Source organism: Arvicanthis niloticus, chromosome 10 (assembly GCF_011762505.2).
Source record: "Arvicanthis niloticus isolate mArvNil1 chromosome 10, mArvNil1.pat.X, whole genome shotgun sequence".
NCBI classification, from domain to species: domain Eukaryota; kingdom Metazoa; phylum Chordata; class Mammalia; order Rodentia; family Muridae; genus Arvicanthis; species Arvicanthis niloticus.
In genome coordinates, this window is record NC_047667.1 from 43839294 (window position 1) to 43862149 (window position 22856).

Below are 22856 nucleotides of genomic sequence, written 5' to 3' on the forward strand. Positions count from 1 at the left end.
AGGAAGTCTCAATTGAGAAAATTGCCTCCATGAGATCCAGCAGAAGTCAAACCTGTAGGATATTTTCTTAATTAGTGATTGACGTGAAAGGACCCAGTCACCCATGGGATGGTGGTCCTATGGCTGGGTGCTATGAAACAGGCTGAGCGAGCCAGTGAGCAGCATCCTCCATGGCCTCTACCTCAGCTCCTGCCTCCAGGTCCCTGCCCTGACTTTCTTGGATGATGATCAGTGATGTAGAAGTGTAAGCCAAGTGAGCCCTTTCCTTCCTACGCGGTCTTTGGACCTGGTGTTTCTTCACAGCAACTGTAGCCCTAGCTAGGCCAGGCATAATTTTATAAGCAAGTATATTACCAATCACAGAACTTAAGATCAGAAAAAGCATTTATTATGTAACACAGAATTTAAGATTTTTTGTCACCAGATTTACCAGTTTCACTTGTTTCAGGTGATTGCACATAAAAACAAGGTGTGTGTGTGTGTGTGTGTGTTTTCTTGAGTCAGGTTCTCACTTACCAGCCCTGGGTGGCCTGGAGCTAGCTAGCTCACTGTGTATTCCAGGCTGGCCTCAAATTCACTCAAATTCATAGGAATTCTACTGCCTCTGCCTTCCGAGTGCTGGGATTAAAGGCCAAGCTATAAAAGTAATTTTCTCTTAAGAAACATTACACACTTCCTTACAATTTTAAGCATTCCCAGAGGCTGTCAGAATAGCACTGTTAGGTGGCTGCTTCCGGGGAAAGTCTAGCTTCTTACAGCCTGTAGCTACTTTTAAAGTGGAATTCTTTTTTTTTTTTTTTTTCTCTTCAACTCAAAAGCTCTGTGGCAGGCAGACTAAAATGTTTATTTTATAATTGCCTGCTGAACTATGATAGTCTGTTTCCAGATGGTGCCCTTCCTTCAACCTGCACACAATCTCTCCTTGTTCAGAGCTATTCAACCTCCCGCTGATCCAGCTCCCCCAACCCCACTTAGGGCTATGGAGAGGAAATCCTAAGGAGGAGGTTCCCACCCCCTTCTCCTGGCTCCAGTTCTTTTCTAATGACGTAATATGTGGGCTGAACTTGAGTCTACAGAGAACGAGAGGGAATCACTCTTCGGACTGTGCGGACAGTCTGTCAGCTGCGGCTTGTTACTGCACTTCTCCATGCAGCAGACAGCACAGGCACAATGCCTTCTCTGCTGCATTAGAGAAAAGTCCACAGACAGCCCTAAATTACATAGGTGGTCCAGCAAAGTCAGTCCATTAGTGCTGTAAAAAGAAGTTCCTTACTGCTTGGATTCACCGCTCAGAACAAAAATGCAGTTACCACTGAAGTAAAGCCGAAAAAACTTCTACACTGATCTCAGAGAGCAAGGGCAAGGACGCAAGTTCACGGACTCGCTGTTTTCAACAGACACCAAAGGTATTTTAATATTTCTCTTAGATTTATTCAAAATTCTATGTCGAATGCATCACTGTCCTTTGTACTAGAAAGTAAGAGATTTCCCAGGGAACTTTACAAGATGCTGCTGATTTGTAGCTGAAGGTTTTGTTTTGCTTCTTTCTGTAAAAACGGTCACGAAGTACTTCATGATGGTAATGTGTTATTTGAGTTTCAAGCTAGTATGTGACTATAAATCGAGACACATGCTGGGTTCTACAAACAAATGCTCTAGTGACATCACCAAGTTTTACAAGTGATTCATTAAATGCCTGAGGCTTACCCAGCAAGGGTGCGGGATAGAGGACAACTGTGAGCACGGTGCGTTTCTCTCCTGAATGACGGCGTGTGTAAAGATGCACACCAACTACTGCGATTCTCAAAGTATGGCTACAGAACAAAGCTCAGAGCTGGTCAGCGGAGTACTTGAAACAGAATCTCAGCTACAGCTAAACAAAACTCTTCTGAGACTTTACACTAACCTACAGTATCTCTTGTTATGACCAATCATTTTACAGAGTTTCCTACAACAGAAATTTCATTTCAGCAACAGATTAAAACTGGAAATTACTTGGAAAAGTAATACTGATACAAACAATAATTAAAACCTTCTTCGAGGTCAGGATTAAGAAGTATTAGGGTCACTAGGATTAACCATATGAACTCAGAAAATGTCAGTAATAAATAAAAGCTGGCAAAGCCAAAAGCCTGTTTTAAAATAATCTTGGTAACTGTCTCTGAGAGGTAGGAGCATGCCCTCAACAATTTATCAGGGGGTTCTGTTAATGATGAGAATTACAAAATCACTACTTGCCAAAGGAAGCTTTAACAGCAAAGACAGCAAGTTTGTTATGATGGCCGGAGTCTCTGACTTTTCATCTTTAGTGGTAGGGATTTTCAACAAACAAATTATGGTAATGTTCAGATTTCTTTTTTCAACTTTGCTTAAACATTAAAACTCTCAACTCTGAGCTCTGTTAAATACATATTTTACAGGAGAGTCTAATAAAATGTCCAAGCCATACTCCATTTGAAACACCATCGTCTCTGTTGCTGCTGCCACGATAAAAGCAAGGTCTCATTCATCCTCAGGTCTCCCAATGACTTACATAGGCGTCTGTGTGTGTGCATAAATCACAAATGGTGATTTGTCCATTTTGGGGACATTTCCAGGGCTAATTTCAGGTCAGTTTCTGAAACACAAAGACAGCCAGAAGGTCTTCCACCTGGCCAGTCAGTGCTGCTCAGCTAACTTTGCTGCCTCTAGCTACTCAGTGCAGGGCACAGGCAAAGGAAGTCAGGGCAGGCTTTACAGCTGGCAATACAGCGAAGAGAAATACTACTAAGAATAGGAATATAACTACGCAGACTTCCCCCCCTTTTCTAGAAACCACCAGGCAAAGGCACAGTTCAAACTTCAGTGTACTGTAACTAATTTTTAATATTCTCTTGAGACCTAGGAAAAACTTCACATAAATAGAAAGGTTTTATGAGGTGACACAGATTTATGGATCTTTCACTTTTAAAACTGAACATATGTGGGAAACATTAAATAAGAGAATTTTTTTGGCAGTGTGATAGTAAACAAATTTTAAAAATCAGTTCTTCGCTTATGAGGTATATCTAGCCTACTACTTAAAGATGTATCTCCTAACTCCAAATTAAGAGACAATGAGATCATCACTGATGTAATAAGAAAACACAGAAAAACACCATAACCAGAAGGAGCTTTTAATATCATCTTAAATCTTATGATTGATTTTACGAACCATAGTGACGCAAGGCAGAACAGACCAAAACCCCAAATATTCCTCATGCTTTTAATTGAAAAGTTCCCTGTCTTGGTAGCTTATTTCACTCTGAAAAGTATTTAAATAATTTTATGAGTTAAGTCTTCAATACCGACATTTTGTGAGTTCATATTGTTAATTCTGGTGAACCTAAGACTTCCTTTCTGTCCTATTATTAAAATGATACAAGGAGAGTTAGGAGAAATGATATATATTTGCCCAGAGGCTAAATGGCTTTTATTTTACTGTTTGTTTGTTTAGTTTTAATAAAACTACAGTTAAATTTCAAGAATTTCCTGTAAATATAACTCTAAATATGTCATTAATTTTAGTACAGGCAACTCTTGGAGATTAAAAGATGCTCTGTGATAAACAATGACTCCTCAGGCTTGTATTTCCTGTGTCAGAAGGCACAGCACAGAACAGGAGCTAACATTCTCACGTGTGTGCCTCTGCTACCAGCCAGCAACAGAAAGCTCTGAGCAAATGGTGTCATTTCACCAAGTGACTCCCCAGCTCTTCCCATTCTTTGCTGTTTTCATCATTTCTTTTCTTCGAACACTCCACTATCCTGGAAACAGCAGCCAAGGAGCCTTGCTTTCCAGTGCAGGTGGCAGCAGTGTGCACAGCGGCTAGAAGCCCACATTTCACTAAGAAAAGTGTGTGTGCACGCATGCATGTGCTCGTGGGGTTGTAAGCCAGATTACATAAACACCAACTGATAGAACACAAATGGGCAGAAAAGAACAACAGCAACACGGGTGTAGAGCAGGCTGGACTGCATAGAACAACCTGCACACGCTTTTGCACAACAAACGAACATGCCAAGATGCCTTCTGTATTACAGACACTGTAATACACAAGTCCCAAGTCTAGTATCTGAATCCCACGTGAGTGTTTCTGGTCCTCTGGGATTTCTTTGCAAGTGATACCCCTCGTTTCTTCATACTGCTACAGAGAATGCACCCCCGACAGAAAGCAGTTTAGAAAGTGGAGCCATATGATGAAACAGTTAATTAAAAACATGAACCCAGTCAGAAGATGACCTGGGTTCAAATTCTGGCTCTACCTTTTAACAGCTATGTGACTACTGATAGGGCCTTTAGGGCGCCACTTCCTGTGCAAACAAGCATCAGAATCATCTGCCTCACCGGGCTGTGAGGAGAATTATTTAATATGTTCATGTCTAAGGGACTGAAGACAGCCATGCCTTCTGAGAGCATTCACTGGGCATTCAGTGGTGTTAGTGCGGTGCTGTCTGAACTACACATCAACAACTTGGGGTTGACTTTGTAGATCAAGAAACAAGGGCTGAGGTAGAAAAGTGGTTTGGGTACCCTCTACTAGCCTTACGAACAGCAGATAGCATTAAGCTGCTATGGGGGTAGCTTGCCCATGAACCTGAGCACAGGAACACACTTTGCCCATTTCTTTCTCATTCTACTGCATTATTCACTTGGAGTGAACTAAAAGAGAGGAAGAAATCTAGGTTCTTGGAAAGAGTTCCAGTGTCGGCCTCTTCTCATCTGCCACAGCCAACAGGACACAGTGCAAGCACACATTCTGGTGTAACTGTTGCTACAGATACTAACCGGGGCCAGGAGGGAACGCAAGTTCTAGACCTGTTTCTAATATTAGTGCGGCTTTGGCCCTTGGTGCACACATGGGTACAAAAGGGTCCTTTATATCCAATGCTTGTTGAAAATTTATGATTTTTTTTTTAACTAAAATACAACCTACTAGACTTTCTCAACAGAACACACCCGCTGAGTCACCTATAAGCTTAGAGCATAAACATGACTGCAGCTCAGAAAATACAATTACCCACAATGACTGTGAGCATCCTGTCATTCTTAAACCTGTTTCTAGAAGTCTCAAAGCAGATGATATAAAAACTGTTCACTTTCTATTGGTCAAAAATGTCTGACTTGGTAGATAAGAAAAAAAAATCACAGTATTTATTGAAGAAGACAAACTTAACTGATCTTATAGTAGTCTAAAACCCCAGTAGTGAGATCACGTGGAGAATGCAGTAGTAACCAAGCAAAGGTCTAACTAATCTTACATACATCACATACTATTTTCATAGTCTTGAGACAGTGAGCTTTCTAAGGGGGTATTAAAATCTCTCATGGGCCTTGCAGTGTGACTTTCACAGCATGGCGCTCATCAAAATCTCTTCAGTCAGCCTAGGAACAAACAAAGGCTAAGTAAGATGGCAGGTGGCAGCTGCAAGAGCGTCAAGAAAATGTCAAGATACAAACTTCAAGTGAAATCTAATTCACTAATACAAATCTCTCAGTTTTCCCTTCAACGCTGTGGTAGTCTCAATGAGAAATGTCCTCTATAGGCTTGTGTATTTAAACATGTGGCCCCCAGTTGGTGGCACTGTTGGTGGCCTCGCTGGAGGAAGAATCACTGGTGCTGGGCTTGAGATTTCAGAGCTCCATCCCATGTCTGGTTCCATGTCTTTGCTGGTCTGACTTCTCAATTCCTGCCCTTGACACCACCTCCCCACTAGAACAGATTCTTATCCCTCTGCAAGTGTAAACCAAAACATCTTTTTTCTCCTGAAGGTGGCTTCCGGCCATGTGTTACCATGAGGAGCAGAAACATAGCTAACATGGGGTTTTTATATTACTGCTCTAAAACTCGTCAGCTTCATATTCACCGGGTTTCAGTCTTTTTGTTCAAGTCTATCGTGTATTCTTACCACACTCATGCTCCATTTCTCCTCTAGACCTTTCCCAAAACAATCTATTTTCATAATTCTGTTTTCATGTCATGTAGCATGTATGTCTACAGAAAACCTAGGATCCATATGTCAGAGAGAAAATACAAGATATCTGCCATTTTGAATCTGATCTATTTTCTTAGTAATATGACTTCAATTCTATTTTTTTTTTTTTTTTTTTTTTTTTTTTTTTTTTTGGCGAAAGACTTAACTCTGTTGTTTATGGTTAAGGCACTGTGTACATATATAATATATAAATATATAGATTTTAATTATGTATACATGTATCTAATATATAAAGTGTATATATTATATATATCCACAACATTGTTTTCATTCTTCTCTTGATGAACACCTAGGGCATAACCTGGCCATAGTGAATAACGCTACAATAAACACGTGTGAGCTGTGTCTATGAAGTGTGCTGACTTAGAGCCTTTAGACAGATTTCCTTTAAAGGGATAGAAGGGAACAGCTCAACCTTACGACAGTTCTACTTCTTGTTTGAGGACCCCTATATGGATTCCCATAGTTGCTGTTCTAGTTTATAGTCCCACTACCTGTGTATAAAAGGTGTTCCCGCACTCATCCTTGACAGCATTTGTTATGTTTTTTTTTTTAATAATAGCTATTCTAATAGGGATAAGATAGAATCTCAATGTAATTTTGGTTTGTATTTAGTTTATATTAATTCTTTTTGTTTTCTCTTCACTCAGTGCTTTCCAAAAGACGCTGTGGTTCAATTTCATTTCAAAATGAAGGCTTTTCTTTGGACCCTAAGTGTGTTACTCTTCTTACTGGGCATTGGTCATTGCAAAGGAGGACAATTCAAAATAAAAAAAATAACCCAAAGGAGATATCCTCGTGCTACAGAGGGTAAAGAGGAAGCAAAGAAATGTTCATATACATTCTTGGTTCCTGAACAAAAAATAACAGGGCCAATCTGTGTCAACACCAAAGGTCAGGATGCAGGCACTATTAAAGACATGATCACCAGGATGGACCTTGAGAACCTGAAGGATGTGCTGTCCCGACAGAAGCGAGAGATCGACGTCCTGCAGCTGGTGGTGGACGTCGATGGGAACATTGTCAATGAGGTGAAGCTGCTGCGGAAGGAAAGCCGGAACATGAACTCCAGAGTCACTCAGCTCTACATGCAGCTACTACACGAGATCATCCGTAAAAGAGACAACTCACTCGAACTGTCCCAGCTGGAAAACAAAGTCCTCAATGTCACCACAGAGATGCTGAAGATGGCCACAAGGTACAGGGAGCTCGAGGTGAAATACGCTTCCTTGACTGATCTTGTCAATAACCAGTCTGTGATGATCACTGTACTGGAAGAGCAGTGCTTGAGGATATTTTCCCGACAAGACCCCCACGGGTCTCCCCCTCTTGTCCAGGTGGTACCACGACACATTCCTAACAGCCACCAGCACACCCCTGGTCTGCTGGGAGGGAATGAGATACAGAGGGATCCGGGCTATCCCAGAGACTTAATGCCACCACCTGATCTGCCAACAGCTCCCACAAAAAGCCCTTTCAAGATTCCAGCAGTAATGTTCATTAACGAAGGTGAGTTGCCGCTTGCTGGTCAAGGGAAGAACGGAGCTGGTATGCTGTGCGATTCGTGCAACAATACTCTTATCTTAGTAAGTCCTAGTTCTTATGTGCTGATGTCATTATACATGTTCAATCAAAAATTTCTCTTTTTAAAGAGATATCAGGATTTGATACAAAATATCTCTTTTCTCCCTGCTCTAAGTTTCTGGGTGCTTATAATTCCCCTCCATGGGAAAAAAAAATCACTTTGACCACTGACACACTAACTGAAGAACACCCTGCTCTGCAGCCAGCTAGCTCCACCTCCTCCCCGTCCTTCAGAATCCTTTCCGCTTCCTCTTGTCTTCTTGCTTTCTTTTCTTCTTTAATAAAAAAAAAATTGTATTTACTTAGAAGCATTCAGAATGTCAACAAAACAGCCGCATGTTTTTTTTTTTGTTTTTTTGTTTTTTTTTTTGCAATTACCGAGTGGTATTCAGTTAACAGAACAACAATTATCTTCGTATAAGCTGCTTCAGAGACAACTGAAGATGGAAAAAAAAAAAAACAAAATAAAACCAAAAGAAAAGAAAAACAAAGACCAAACTACTGTCCTGTGTACCAACAAGAACCTGCTTTAAATTTCCATGCCAATTTACAACCCCCAGACTGTACCAGGCAAAGTTAGTGGCTACTGAAAACACCATCAGGGCTATCTAAAGACACATTCGGTAGTGTGTTAACTATACAAAAAAAGACACTGTACAGTTTAAAAACAAATCTTACACAGCCTTACATTTCAATTCTTCTTTAAAAGGAGTGAGTTGTGTACAGGGGGTTAAATGCTTTATAGATAAGAAAAAACTGCACTAGAACCAACTTATTCATCATCATCTTCTTCATCTTTGTCTTCCTCTTCTTCCTCATCCTCCTCCTCTTCTCCTTCCTTCTTTTTCTTGCTCTTTTCAGCCTTGACTACCTCCCTTTTCGCTGCATCAGGTTTTCCTTTAGCTCTGTAGGCAGCAATATCCTTCTCATACTTCTCCTTCAGCTCGGCAGCCTTCTTCTTGCAGGGCTGCTTGTCATCCGCTGCAGTGTTGTCCCACATCTCTCCTAGTTCCTTTGCAACATCACCAATGGATAAGCCAGGATGCTCGCCTTTGATTTTTGGGCGGTACTCAGAACAGAACAGGAAGAAGGCTGAAGGAGGCCTCCTGGGTGCATTGGGGTCCTTGAACTTCTTTCTGGTCTCCCCTTTGGGAGGGATATAGGTTTTCATTTCTCTTTCATAACGAGCTTTGTCAGCCTTTGCCATATCTTCAAATTTCCCCTTCCATAGTCTTCCACCTCTCTGAGCACCTCTTGGAGAACTCTGAGAAGTTGACAAAACCATCTGGGTACTTCTTTCTGTGCTCTTCCCGGCAGGTTTGCACAAAGAATGCATATGAGGACATTTTGCCTCTCGGCGTCTTAGGATCTCCTTTGCCCATGTTTAGTTGATTTTCCTCCGCGAGGCACAGAGTCGCCCAGTGTCACCTGGCTCTCACTTGCCCCCATCCGGCTCTCGATTGCCCTGGCGCTGTCTCTACGGAGCTCAATGTGCTGCAATGGCTGTCTTGCTTTATTTTCAAAAAGAGTATTTACCATGTCACTCTTCTTGTCCTCAGGCCTGCAATGGTATGTCCATATCTCCACTCAGGACATGCTTCCTTCACTATGTCTAATCAGGTTCTGGGTTCTTGTTCTTTCCAACTTCAAAGCAGCTATACAAAACCTACCTTTGCTAACTCAAGAGAACAGGGGATTCTATTTTCCAAGGCTAAATGAGACTGAGTGCTCTGCCTGCCTCTCACTGCTTTGCTCTGGGCCTGAACTCTGAGGTGACCAACCAGTGAACAACAGAGTCCTATGTTTCCCTGACAACTGTCCCACGTGCATCCATTGTCTCACAAGCCACTCTCCTGAACCCTTTACATCACTGCTTCCTTATAATGAGGGAGGGGACTCGGATGCCTAGAAGAATACTAATGAAAAGGCAGGACACAAGAGCAGCACTAGTAAGCCACAGCACAAGGCTGTCTGCAGCAGCGGCATCCACTGACATGTGTGTCCCTGCGCCTGGCTTCCACGTGGTTGCACTCCAGTCTTCTCACTACCACTGTCTTCCAGATTGTATTTTAGGGCTCCCCCACATCTCAGGATGTCAAGGGTTACCTGCCTCCTGGTGGAGGAGACGCTTGACTGTGCCATGGGCTCCTCTACCCAAACGAGTGATCAAGGCTCACCTCAAGACCAATGCTAAGACTTCCAAGAATCAGACAGTACTGAGGGCTTTCTCCACATCCACATTTCTTTCTTTTCGTTTATCTGTTTTCTATACCACACTATACTGGAGTTACTGAGATCCGGTTGTTCCCCTTCCTGCTGGACCAGGTTTGGCATACTGTGCTCATCCTATTTGAAGAGTGAGTAAGTAAACCCTAAAACATTCATTTTTCTCACCAACATTTTCCTTATTGAAGCAATTATCATGACAAAAGTAACGCAGACTTGGGTGGTGCATTCCTTTCACTACAGCAGGGACTGAGAGTGTGGTGCAGAGTTCCTAACACCCAGGTCATTTGGGCTACCAAGAGAAATTGTCTCAAAACAAATACATATTTATTTAACAAAATCTAGAAAATACCAACCACCTTTTAAAAAATGCTCAACAGCCTAGGAAGTAGAAATAAACAGTTAACATTTTAGTCACTTCTTTTTTTTTCCTCTTAGAAACATGGTAGTCAGTATTTGTTTAACCTTTAAAAACCACTTTGTTTCCCGAAGATTATATTAAGACAAATTTCTCTAAGTAAAACTGACAGACTTACCTATTTGATTCTCACCTGTCCCATAAACACAGTCACCTGAATCCTACTCAAGTCCCCTTTTTACCATTCAGAGCCAAAACAGGTCATTTAGATCCAGATAGCCCCCAAGAGTAGCTGGAAGAGGGCGGGGTCACGCTCTGTGCCGTGCCTTCCCTTTCCTCATCTACAGTGGAAGTCACAGTGCGAGTGCTTGGCTCAGCTTAGTACTGAAGTGTTTACAGCAGTGCCTGACACCGAATGCTAAGTTCCTACCAAGAATGGGTAACTGCTTCCTAACTGCTTCCAGCAGCTATTCCCTCACAACTCTCGACACTGTCAACAAGCCTCCTTTGTAAAATATGCACAGACCATACTTCTGTTCATCAATTTTCTGCAAAAAAAGAAAGCGTATCTGTCTTTTGCTACTTTGTAGGTTCTTTCTTCCACCCTTTCAACCCCCTAACACTCGGTAAGAGAGAAAGGGGATAAAGAGGAAAGGAAAGGGATCCCTGAATAAAGTCAGGGATGGGAAAGAGGGTGATATTATTATTAGACTATTTCTTTCTAATTAGGGGCGTCAAGTTCCTTGGGGCAAGTTTGATCCTAGCCGTCAGGACATCTCATTTCTTCTTCTTGTTTCTTCTTTGTACATGTACTCAACAAACTGTGACCAACAACAGCCAACAACTAACCAAGCGCCCAATCTCTCAGGGCCTTAGCATGTATATACCCTCACAGAATTCCAAATGTGACACAATTACAGAAACCATCTGTAGCCGGCAAAACCATGATTCTGCTAGGAGTCCCATATCCCCACACCTAGAATTAAAATGAAAACAGTATTTCTGTGTTTTTTTAAAGAAACAAAATTCCAGAATTCTCACTACAAGAAAGTCTCCTTTTCCTTTTATCTGCTTCCTTCATAGAAATTTGTTCCAACAAAGCAAATCCACTTACTTCTTTCTAATAATTCTGTGACTTCTGTCCATTCAAATGCTAAGGGTGAGATCAAATGAATGAGTGCATGATGCAAATGGAAGGGATCAAATGAATGAATGCATCATGTAGATGGAAGGTCCTCCTTAAACCCTTGCTGACCTCACAGGCCTGAAGTAGCGGTTCATGTCCACAAATACCTCCACTGTATGTAACACATACATTTATTAAATTATCTTACCGTCACAAGTACCCGCAGCCCATCTAAGCAAAAAGCATTCTAAGACATAAGCTCCTTTCCAGCAGAAGGCTCCTGTATTTCAACTGTAGGTGCTGACACATTACAAGATTCAACAACTCAGGGCCTCTCAACACTGCGGTCAGTCTAAAGACCTTCATGAAAACAGGTGTCAAGAGCAGCGAGAGTCATAACATCAGGTCAATTCGCAACCCAAGCCCTTCAATTTCCAAACACATGTACAGAATTGTCCACTGGACTTAGAAAGGAAAAAATCTTTCCCACTCATTCTAAACTTATGTTTTTATTAAGTTTTTAAGACATGATATGATTTATCAGTATAGTAATTCCTATAGAATTTATATAGATGATGATAACTCCTATGTATTTTATTAAGCTATGGTAGGTACAATTATAGAAGTGTAGAAACAACTGCTGTTGAGTTTTTAAAAGTAGATCTGAAATTTAAATCAGTGGCATCATCAATTTTAGCAGAAATGAAGACTCATGTATTTATTTATGACAAACCAAGAAAATGCTTTACAGAATGAAAACATCAGTTCTAGTTTTTTCATACACTGAGCATTAGTACAAGAAAATTCATACAATTAAATGCATGCCAGGGATATGGCATACCTAATCCCCTCAAGTTTATTTCACTTTTACAAGAAACAACGGTGCACATAGTAGTCCTAAGAATCAATCTTTAATGTAAAAATTACGGCACAGCGATAACTTTTCAATATTATCTTAAGTAACCATTAACTTCTGTTTTACTCTATAAGCAAAGTGACATATCAGCTGTATCATAACATTACAGAAACTCGGTAACTTTGTCTGTTTTATGTCTTGAGTAAGAACAGTGATGAATGGACCTGATGTCTGGAATCTGCTTCCCAGTTCTAACACTCTGATTCCTAACAAACATGCATCATTACACACAACAATTAATAAGCCTAATATTTTATCTCTTTATGTAATAGCTTAAAACTATTTTTACAGCTCTAGGGAAAGTGTTTGGAGACTTTCACAGAAATAGTAACATAAATGGGTACTGTGCTTACATGTATTGTGACACAGATGGTGACTGTGTTTACATACGCTCTGACAGCTATATATTCACACATGTTCTAACACTAAGTGACTCATTGCACTGTTGTACACATAGGTAGTCATTCTAGAGTCTCTATATGCATGACAGAAGACACACAATCCATACTACCTAGAAAGGTATTAAGCTCGATTCAAAAGCCGGCACAAAAAGTGTGACTCCACTTATGTGAGGTACAGGGAGAGTCAAATTCACCCACAGAATCTAGTTTTCTGTTTTGAGAAGAATTAAAATGTGTATCATAGGAGATGAACTAATCCTATTTCAAGATTACTGCATCCAAGGAAAGGGTTCTGCATTCAAGATAAAGTCTGATTACAGAGGTGGTACTATGTGTGTATACCCTTTGAAGCATCAAATTTCTGAGCCAGAGGTAAATTTGTCTGATAATACGCAAAGCAGCAAGCTAAATTTGGATTTTCAAAAATAAAGCTGATAAGTTTCTACTAGATGTTTTAAGAATTTTTGTTTAATATGACCCAGAGAAAGAAGTTAGTTTCTATGAAAAAAAAAAAAAAAACCTATCACCTAACTCTAGAGCAAAAATTTTAAAAGGCATGAAAACAACAAAAAGAAAATGTTTCTGCCAATATCAACATTATACATGAGCTGATGGTATATTTACAAAACCCAAAAACTGAGTTCTGATATTTACTGTCTTTTCTAAAGAGGAGAAAAAGCACTGCTAATTATATCCATGTCTTCCACAAAATTATTTGAACTAAAATTTCCTGAGGTTTTGTAATCCTCACAGATATCTGAAATGCAAATACAAGGTTCACTGTCCAAAATAGAATGAAATTAGTGAAGTTGAAGATAAACTTAAATTTGCCTGTATTGGAAGTTTTATCAAATGAAAACTGGACTTAGATAACCTAGAATTCTTCAATTTATCTAAACATCTGAACTCATGGTTAAGTAGCAGAAAATAAAAACAGTTCTCTGGTATTTAACCAAGCCAGGCTGGCACCGAGTCTTCACGTGGCCTCTACTCTAACATTCAGTGCAGGTGCTAAGGTTTCAACCAGCACCGTTTAGTTCCAAATCACAGAAAATGGAACCTACTAAACAGGAGCAGCAACATTTATGTGCACTGCCCACAAAGTACCTCATGTGCCATCAAGTAGCACCAGGCCTTAAAATAAGAATTTACAATAAAATAAAATATGCTCCTTAGACATCCCAACTTCCCTAAACTCAGGAACACAATGTGGCTAACTTTAGAAATTCCACCATGATTGTTTTTAAAGTAAAACCATCAAGGACATGATTGAGGCCGTGTCTGGCCCACCTGATAGGCTATTGACATCGTCCTGTCACTTGTATTTCAGACACAGGAAATGTCCAGCAGCTGTGTCAGACTAAACATACTTCGGCATGCAGCCCACATGTGGCTGAGATGAGGCCCTCAACTCCCGATGGTCTAACTTTGATTCACTATTCTTAGCTTAGACAGGAAAGACAGCAACCTCCGCTCAGTCTTAGCTCTTACCACGTGTTCTGCTTGAAATGCCATTAGAATGCTTAGCCACGCTGTGGTGGAACTAACTTTTCTTATCACTTCTCTCATCTCCCATTTAACCTCAAGGTGCTTTATCTATCTCAGGGCCTAGAAAATAGTCTTGCCTGCACACAAAAGAAAAGATAATTCTTTTAAATTGAAAAAAAAAATCTTTCATTTATGTTTGGCCAAAGGTCGACATTGGGTGTCCTCTTTTTTGAGATAGGAAGGTCTTTCATTAAATTTGAAGTTCTTACAGCTTTACGTGAACACAGTCCTCACACTTGTATAGTCTGAGCCTTTCCTCTGCCTTCCAGAAAAGGTTCTTAAATGACAACATAAAATCGGAAGACATTCTGAAAATGACCACCATCAGAAACTGTTTAGTATCCGAGAGTCTAAAGTCTGTCTCAAAAAAAAGAAAAAAGGAAAAGAAACCTCTGGCTACTTTGACTGAGAACCCTGGGATCCACTTATGACTTAAAAAGAAAACACTGAGCCAGTTACCGCAAAAGGGGGTGAACTTCCAGCATTTGGGAGACTCTGATGAGGTGACTGTGACTTTAAAGACGAGAATATACCACACCACCAGTCCCAGGCCAGCATGGGCTACAGTGTGAGATCCCATCTCAAAATGAAAAACAGCCTGAGCAAACTAGGGAATGCAAAAAAACCAAGAATTTTTAAAATATATATATTTTGTGGCAACTATTCTGGAGGCCTTCATAATAGAAACAAAAACAAGAAAATCACAGAAGAGAAAAAACAAGCCAATGAAACTGAGAGTAAAAAAACACAATACCTAGTGTTACCTTTTAAAAAAAAAAGATTTATTTATTTTATGTATATGAGCACACTGTTGCTGTCTTCAGACACACCAGAAGAGGGCATCGGATCCTATTATAGATAGTTGTGTGCCACCATGTGGTTGCTGGGAATTGAACTCAGGACCTCTGGAAGAGCAGTCAGTGGTGAGCTATCTCTCCAGCCCCTCTAAGGCTACTTTTAAAAGATACCATTTTCCAGGTTATATATTTACCAGTATAGTACAGATGAACACTGATAATTTATAAAATATAAAAATATGGAGTAGAGGCTCTGACTTACTCAATTTTTATATATAGCTTTCTATTTCCTTGGATTTAAAAATCAAAAGACTGATTCATTTACTTTACAAACTTGCCTGATGCCCAGTTAAAACATCAAGACATGAAGTCGGAAGAGCACAGTGTTTCCATCTTCAATGGGCCATCCAGAAAGAAGAGCTCACATTCCCCAAGAGTTTCCACCAATGACAGACACAATGGTATTTACATAATGAAATTAATCTTAGTAAGATCCAGGGGGACAACACTACGTTATTAGCACAATGTATGGAACACTTCTCAAAACTCCAGCAAGCCTATTAAAAGTATAGAACAGAAGAAATTCTTTTAAGAATTCTGAGTAAACTATTTTCAGATATTTAAAAATTACACATCTGGATTTTAAAATATTCAGTAAAATTTTTTGACAAATGGCTTTAAAACTCTTGTTCAAATATATCTATATTTAGCATAATTCTTTTTTGTATGCTTTTAAAATAAAAATCTTGAAACATTGGTATAGTATGAAACTCAAGGATGTTCAGCAGAACCAGACAGTATTTTCTCTAGATCCCACAATGTACAAATCAGACTCTACAAATAATTTAACATCAAGTTTTTTCATTTTTAAGAAGTTGAAAACTCTTAGCTGGATAAAAGTTGAATGTCCAGGAGGTTAGATGGATCCTACTACCAAACTCCACAACCCAAGATCAATCCCGGGACCTACCTGATGAAGGGGAGAACCTGTTCCTGCAGGTTGTCTTCTGACTTTTTTGTACAGAATAAAAAATTTAAAAATACACCTGGCAAATACTATGAAATAAAAGAGCAAATAGCAATTCAGAACATTTACCTGGGAGCAGAAGTGAGCATGAAGGAGGGCGTACCACCACCTCACATGACCAACTATTACCTGTCACATGACCTTAACTAGCTATTACCTGTGCAACAGCAAAAGCTGTCATGGCTCACTGGGCAGCTCTGGTAAGAAAATCACTCTCAGCCATAACTCACTCAGTATCTTAGGAAGACATTTAAACCAACGTTCCTACATTTTTTCTAGTATTAAGACAGGGTCCCCACTGAAGCCAGGGTGGTCTGGAACTCATTATGTACTCCAAGCTGACCTTACACTTGCAGTAATCATCTGGCCTTAGCCTCTGAGTTCTGGGATTAAAAATGTGTGGCACAACACCTGGCCTAACACATATTCTTTATGGATATAAGGGAAAGTTAAGATTATTTAAATTTGGGGGATTCTACTTTCTCTATTTCGGACCTTCTTAGCAATTTGTGAGTGAGTGGATGACTACGACTGAGTTCCTAAAAGGGAACAAAATGCTTAAAACTGTCAGAATTTACAGGCTGCTGTTCCACTTCCACTGAACACACGAACTTTGTGTGTTCCCTCGAAATAAAAGATCAGACACTATAAAACTGGTACCAGGAAAATACGTATGCAAATACCAGCAGGTCAATCCCACAGCATTTTGCAAAAATGTATGAAAAAAGTAAAGCTGGTAAGAATGAAGTCATTTGGCACAGTATATTCTTTCTATCTATCTATCTATCTATCTATCTATCTATCTATCTATCTATCTATCTATCTATCTATGCTATAGCAAAGATCAGAAGAAACTTTAACAAAGAAGACTCAAGCACCAGGGGCTAAACTCCTGCTAGAGTAAAGACCATAGCTCCAGGAAACATTTGTTACGGAAGAATCTATACAATACACTGTGTCTTGGGAGTGCACATTTACAGTCTACAGTCTACAAAGCAGGAGAGAGTGGGGAATGAGACCAGCTAATGCTCTGAGTAGTGGGGCTGATGTCAGCCTGTCCTTTAGCTTCAGTATGTATTTTAATTAGTTCCTTCAGCTTTTATACAGCATTATGCACACAGCAGATAAAATGTGGTTATCTGCAAAGAAACAAATGAAGGTAAGAATACTGATTTAGGAACTATTTAATACCTATTTTTTACATTTCTCAAGAATCAATATTTAAATTACAGGACCATTCAAAGACTGTCAGCAAGCAAAAGAAGCTGGGCACTCAGCCAGTGGAATTTACATGATTAAACCTGAAAACAGCAACGGTCTGATGCAGTTATGGTGTGAGAACAGTTTGGATCCTGGGGGATGGACTGTTATTCAGAAAAGAACAGATGGCTCTGTCAATTTCTTCAGAAATTGGGAAAATTATAAGGTAAATGAGCAAGTTCAGATCTAGGGAAGGTAGACCTGAGCAGGTCTTGTAACAGTGACCACCCCGGGCAGTAAGTGACATGTTAAAAACAGAACTATCTGGTTTTCATCATCTAGCAAAAGGTTTATTCTCTCCTCTAGTTGAACAGCCAAAGTTAAAATATGAAAAGAAAACTAAAGATATCTTCAAATTTTTCTTTTGAGTCTGGATAACTTATACATGCATGCATATTTCACAAAGATTCCATTTGCAAATTTTTAAATCTATTTATTTATTTGCATGAGTCTGTTTTGCCTGCATCTAAGTATGCACACCATGGAAACCAGAACAGGACGTCAGACCCCTTCCTTAGAATTGGACTTACAGGAGGTAGTGAGCTGCCATGTGGGTACTGGGAATCAAGCCCAGCAAATGCTCTTAAGCACCAAGCCATCTCACCAGACCTCCAATTCCACTTTTTAATACAACTGCTTTTTTGTTTATGATTTGTGTGGTATTTAGGCAATAACAAAGTATACAACTCTTAAAAAAATGGTCCCTTCTCTTGAACTAATCATTTTTAATAACCATGCTTTAAGTTTGTATCATGACACATACTGTAGAGCTATGAACACAACTAATATCCAGAAAGAACCAGATCATATGTTATAAGTTTGAGGAAGTAACAACTGTTCTACTGGTAATTCTGATGTCTATATGGTAATTTTTGAATATATATATATATATATATATATATATATATATATATATATATATAATCAATTAAGGACAGCAGACAGGGGAGAATAGATTTTCTAGAGGGTAACTTCCATGTACAAAACTGTGAAGTAACCACATGCTTACTCATTTTTAGGTGAAATTTTTCTGGCAGTTAAGAATAAAACATTAATATATCCAGAAATTTCTAATCATGTAACTGCTATAAATTGGGGGTGGTGCGACTTCCTTTGAAGACAAACTTTCAGTGTTAAGATGAAGTTTACAAAATCTATTCTACTGCAAATGTCCGTGTCAAATGCTCATTAAAATAATTTGCTCCACTTTTTTCAGATAGTAATTTACACCTTTCACAGGGTGAACTGTAAAGATTACTATAATACTTCCTTAACTTATAATAAAATTAAAGACATACACAGTACCAGTTTGGCTAGACAATGGTCATAATTTGAGATATACTGTCTGCTTAACATGGGTACAGTTCATATGCTCTCAAACACATCTGTGGATAAGAGTGTGATCAGGAACCTTTCTGAAGGATTGGGGTAGTTCAGTTAATGTTCTTAGTAACTATCAATAAATTCTATTGTCTTTTGCCTTTACCCTTCTTTGTAGCATTTGAAGCTACAAAAACTAATAGTGACATTAAGATAAAGCAAAGCAAAAGAAAGTGTCAATGAGGAACCAAAACAGAAATGGAGCCGTCTACCGTGAAGTCACATCACCCTGGATAGACAACATCCTCACCCTGCTCAGTATTAAACTGCATTTGTAGCTGTAGCAACATTTACCATTTAAACTTACCCACATGTCCGTGTGTCTGTGTTATTAACAGAAAGGGTTTGGAAACACTGACGGAGAGTACTGGCTTGGACTGGACAATATCTACAAGCTTAGTAATCAAGACAATTATAAGTTGATGATTGAACTAGAAGACTGGAGCGAGAAGAAGGTCTATGCGGAGTACAGCAGCTTTCGTCTGGAGCCCGAAAGTGACTACTACAGACTGCGCCTGGGGACTTACCAGGGGAATGCTGGGGACTCTATGATGTGGCACAACGGTAAACAATTCACCACGCTGGACAGAGACAAAGATATGTATACAGGTAAAACACACAAGTGTGGTTCATTCAGCACGTTCTATGCATTAAATAGAACCACGCTACTAAAGTTTATTAAATGTTCTCAATCTCAAAAAGGTATTTTGGACACAATCAAAGGAAATATAATATCTGGTTTTTAGGATTTCTAAGGCAACCTCAATATTCTTTGGGAAGAACAAGCTCTGGGAAAAGCCAAAACAAAACCAAGCTACACCACTTGGAAAAGAATCTCTGACTAACATTCATATACTAGCTGGACACCTACCATGTCAGAAACCGTAGATGCTGGACACTCAGTGGGGAACCAAATTTTAGCCCTCTGGAGGTTTCCTTTAAGAGGAGGCAAAATGTTTTACTAGGTGGTGATAAATATTCTTAGAAAAATGAAACCAAGTAACAATTCTTAGTTCCTTTTTTTGCTGCTGTGATAAAACTATGAGAAAAGCAACTTAAAGGTAAGGAGAGGCGAAAGGGCCCATTTCATCTCAGAGCTCCAAGCTACAGTGCCTCAGAGCAAGGAAGTCATGGCAGCAAGGCTTGGGAGATTTGGTGACATCACACCTATAATCAGAACACAGAGCCATAAAGGTACAATGCGAGTGGCTCAGCTTGCTCTTTGCATTCTTATACAGTTGAGAAACCTTTGCCTAAGGGACGATACCACCTATAGCAGGCAGATCTTCCTATGTCAATTAACTTAGTCATAATAATCTCCCAAGAACATGCCCATAAGCCAACCTAACCTATACAATTCCCAGTGAGACTCCCTTCCCAGGTGGCTGTAGATTATGTCAAGTTAGCAATAACACTAACAATCATATTAGGGAACAGAATATGGCAGGCATCAGGCCCGTGGGTGGGTGCTGTTGTCTGGGAAAGGTTCTTATGAGATGGCATCATCTCGACAAAGGCTTATGGGACTGAAAGAGGGAAAGCATTTAGCTATATGGTTTAAGAGTATGTCTTGGATGGGACCAGCAGAGACTGTGAAGTGCAGCACAATGGTAGTAAACTCACTTGAGGAGGAGGAGAAAGAAATAGCTTCATAACATAATTAGAGCACGTATATACTTTAAAATTTAATCTATTACACTTCTGTCTTTTTAAAAACATGTTTCTGAACTGATAAAGAGATACCCACCATGAATACTGACTTAATTTTGTATTCAGCTATTACCTTACCAGGTAGCATATTGGGCAGGCACTATTTTAACTTATTTCCCACTGGCAAAAGAGGAGAGAGAGACAGGACTGGAAACCTACCTTTCTGTTTACAAACTCATTTAATTACTAGTTGAGCTACTTTTAGACTTCAATTTTCCTTCAAGCTCTGTCATCTTCCTTAGTCAATCCTGTTCATTTAGCCTTTGTCTTCCTCTATATATTTCTTACACACAAATACTGCATTTATTTATTCTACTTTGAAGAAAATGAAATTATTTAAATGTTAAGTAGGCAAAGAGTGAAATGAATATGGTAATTGCAGTAAAGTGAGCAGTGAGAAGAAAACCAAGACAAACCCTACTGGAGTCAGTCACTCAAACTGTTCCAAATGAAGCGCATACTCGTGACAGTTTGCAAGTGCCATGTACAGGAGGACTTTCACTTCACTGTCTGTATTTCTCCTGCAGGAAACTGCGCCCACTTTCATAAAGGAGGCTGGTGGTACAATGCCTGTGCACACTCTAACCTCAATGGAGTATGGTACAGAGGTGGTCATTACAGAAGCAAGCACCAAGATGGGATTTTCTGGGCTGAATACAGAGGCGGGTCCTACTCCTTGAGGGCAGTACAGATGATGATCAAGCCTATTGACTGAAGCCTCCAAGTAAATGACACAGTTTCACTTCCAGTTCCCCAAATCTAAACATTATGTGTTACTTTGCACAACTTATTTTTGCAGGTACAGTTTGTAAAATACATTGTACTACTATAAGAATTTATCTGTGAAAAGAGTGCCATTTTCCTTCAATGTGCTCACAAAAGATTATCCAAATCCTTGTTATTTTAAAAATTATATTGACTGAATATTGGTAAATGTAAATATTTGCCACAATGTAAAACAAATCTTAGCTTTATTCTGAATCAAATCCAAATACATGTTCAAGATACTTAATGATTTATTTAAAAAATATAAGACTGCTCTTCCACTGAAAAAATTATTTTAAGATTTCAGCCAATTAGTGTATTTTATTTATAAAAATACAGACAGGAAACTAGAGAAAAATTTCTAGTTTTGCCACTAGTAAATGTTTTTCCACTAAATAAAACTTTAAAATAAAAATTTAAGTTGAATTTATGCTTGAATCACTTGTGATGATTTTCCTCTAATAATTTAGGACACAAAGCACAAAATGTATCACTTTAAAAATACACAACTAACACTCTCACTACTTAAATGGGAAATGCATAAAACCAAGTTAATTTCTTGACAGTTATGATATGCTACTACCAAAATCTCCAGATACACGTTATATAATGACAAAAGCAACAGAGTACTGATATCACAAAACAAAATTGCCAGTATACCAATTTTTTAATATATTTGAGTTATGGTTCTAAATGTATTCATTACTCCCCTACCCCATTTATTGAACTTTACCTTAAAGGAAAACACTTAACTACAGGCGAGGGGACAGCTGAGTGGTACAGTGTATGCCTGGCATATGTGAAGGCCTGGGTTTGATTTATAGCGATGGCAAAGAAAAAAAAAATCCGTCTGTTACTTGTGAAAAAGATTGGGCAGCTTTATAAGTACTACTGTATACTTAGACACGATTTCAACAATCAGTTAAAGACATTTCCTAACAGTGAGGATATAACAGCCTTAGAGCAAAATCCACAGGCCTTGGCAGCTTCAAACTGCTAATTCACTTTACAGCATATGTGACTAGACCTCTGTCCTATTTTGTCTATCATCTTCCCAACCAATACCATTATTGGGGCCTCCTAGAACAACTTCCTCCCAATAATTACTCACTTCTTACAGCATATCATCCATCCCTTAGCTTACTAGAAAAGCTAAAATTGTAAAGATGTGAGACTTATGGTAAGGTAGATTGAAAATGCAGCAGAAGTAAAATGAGCAACCTGTCCGCACGGGAGCAGTTTAACATGGACAGCCACACAGACAATGCAAGCTCTCACATATCACAGAGCAAATGAAAACCCTGGTAACAGCCATGACTGTGTGGCAGTGGCATTCCTCTTTGTCATCAACCAGCATTTCACTTAACCCACACCTGATGTCAAAGGCAAATCTTTAGAACCATTCCAGAATGAAAACCAGAACAAGGTAAAAGTAAACATACAACAGAGAAAACAGAAACGAGTTTCCAAATTGCCCTACCTCATGGACAGAGTGTACTCCACTCACAGCTGATGCAGATCTGCTCTTGAGCTCGCAGAAAGGTGACTGAAGTATCATCTGTATTATTAATGGCAGCATGCTCCCAACCCCAAGATGAACAATATCCAACTTTGCATGAGTTTACAATGATCCATGCTCTTTCCTTGTCAGTGATTTTGCGAGTTCTAGGACAGCCAGGGCTATGCAGAGAAACCCCATCTCACAGGAAAAAAACCAAACCCAAACCAAAGCTAAAGAAGAACT

At 39.4% G+C, this 22856-nt stretch overlaps 2 protein-coding genes and 1 pseudogene across 12 annotated transcripts in view; 1 reads left to right on the forward strand and 2 right to left on the reverse strand.

Annotated features, from left to right (window-relative positions):
• Ralgps2 (Ral GEF with PH domain and SH3 binding motif 2) overlaps window positions 1-22856 on the reverse strand; it is a 131174-nt gene that overhangs the window by 35513 nt on the left and 72805 nt on the right. The gene's annotated exons all lie outside the window — the stretch shown is intronic.
• Angptl1 (angiopoietin like 1) lies at window positions 1075-21542 on the forward strand. Its single transcript, XM_034513683.1, has 5 exons — window positions 1075-1406; window positions 6665-7523; window positions 17230-17423; window positions 18976-19246; window positions 20875-21542. Exons 2-5 carry the CDS (start codon window positions 6704-6706, stop codon window positions 21060-21062), a joined length of 1473 nt encoding a protein of 490 aa, XP_034369574.1. The 5' UTR covers window positions 1075-1406; window positions 6665-6703; the 3' UTR covers window positions 21063-21542.
• On the reverse strand, window positions 8262-9098 carry LOC117716603 (high mobility group protein B1 pseudogene; annotated as a pseudogene).

What these genes read in the sequence shown, in the direction of transcription:
- Angptl1 (XM_034513683.1), top strand. Translation starts at nt 6,704, where the DNA reads ATGAAGGCTTTTCTTTGGACCCTAAGTGTGTTACTCTTCTTACTGGGC. An exon ending in AGTAATGTTCATTAACGAAG is followed by an intron (nt 7,524 to 17,229) that starts GTGAGTTGCCGC and finishes TTTAAATTACAG; the next exon opens with GACCATTCAAAGACTGTCAG. An exon ending in GAAATTGGGAAAATTATAAG is followed by an intron (nt 17,424 to 18,975) that starts GTAAATGAGCAA and finishes TGTTATTAACAG; the next exon opens with AAAGGGTTTGGAAACACTGA.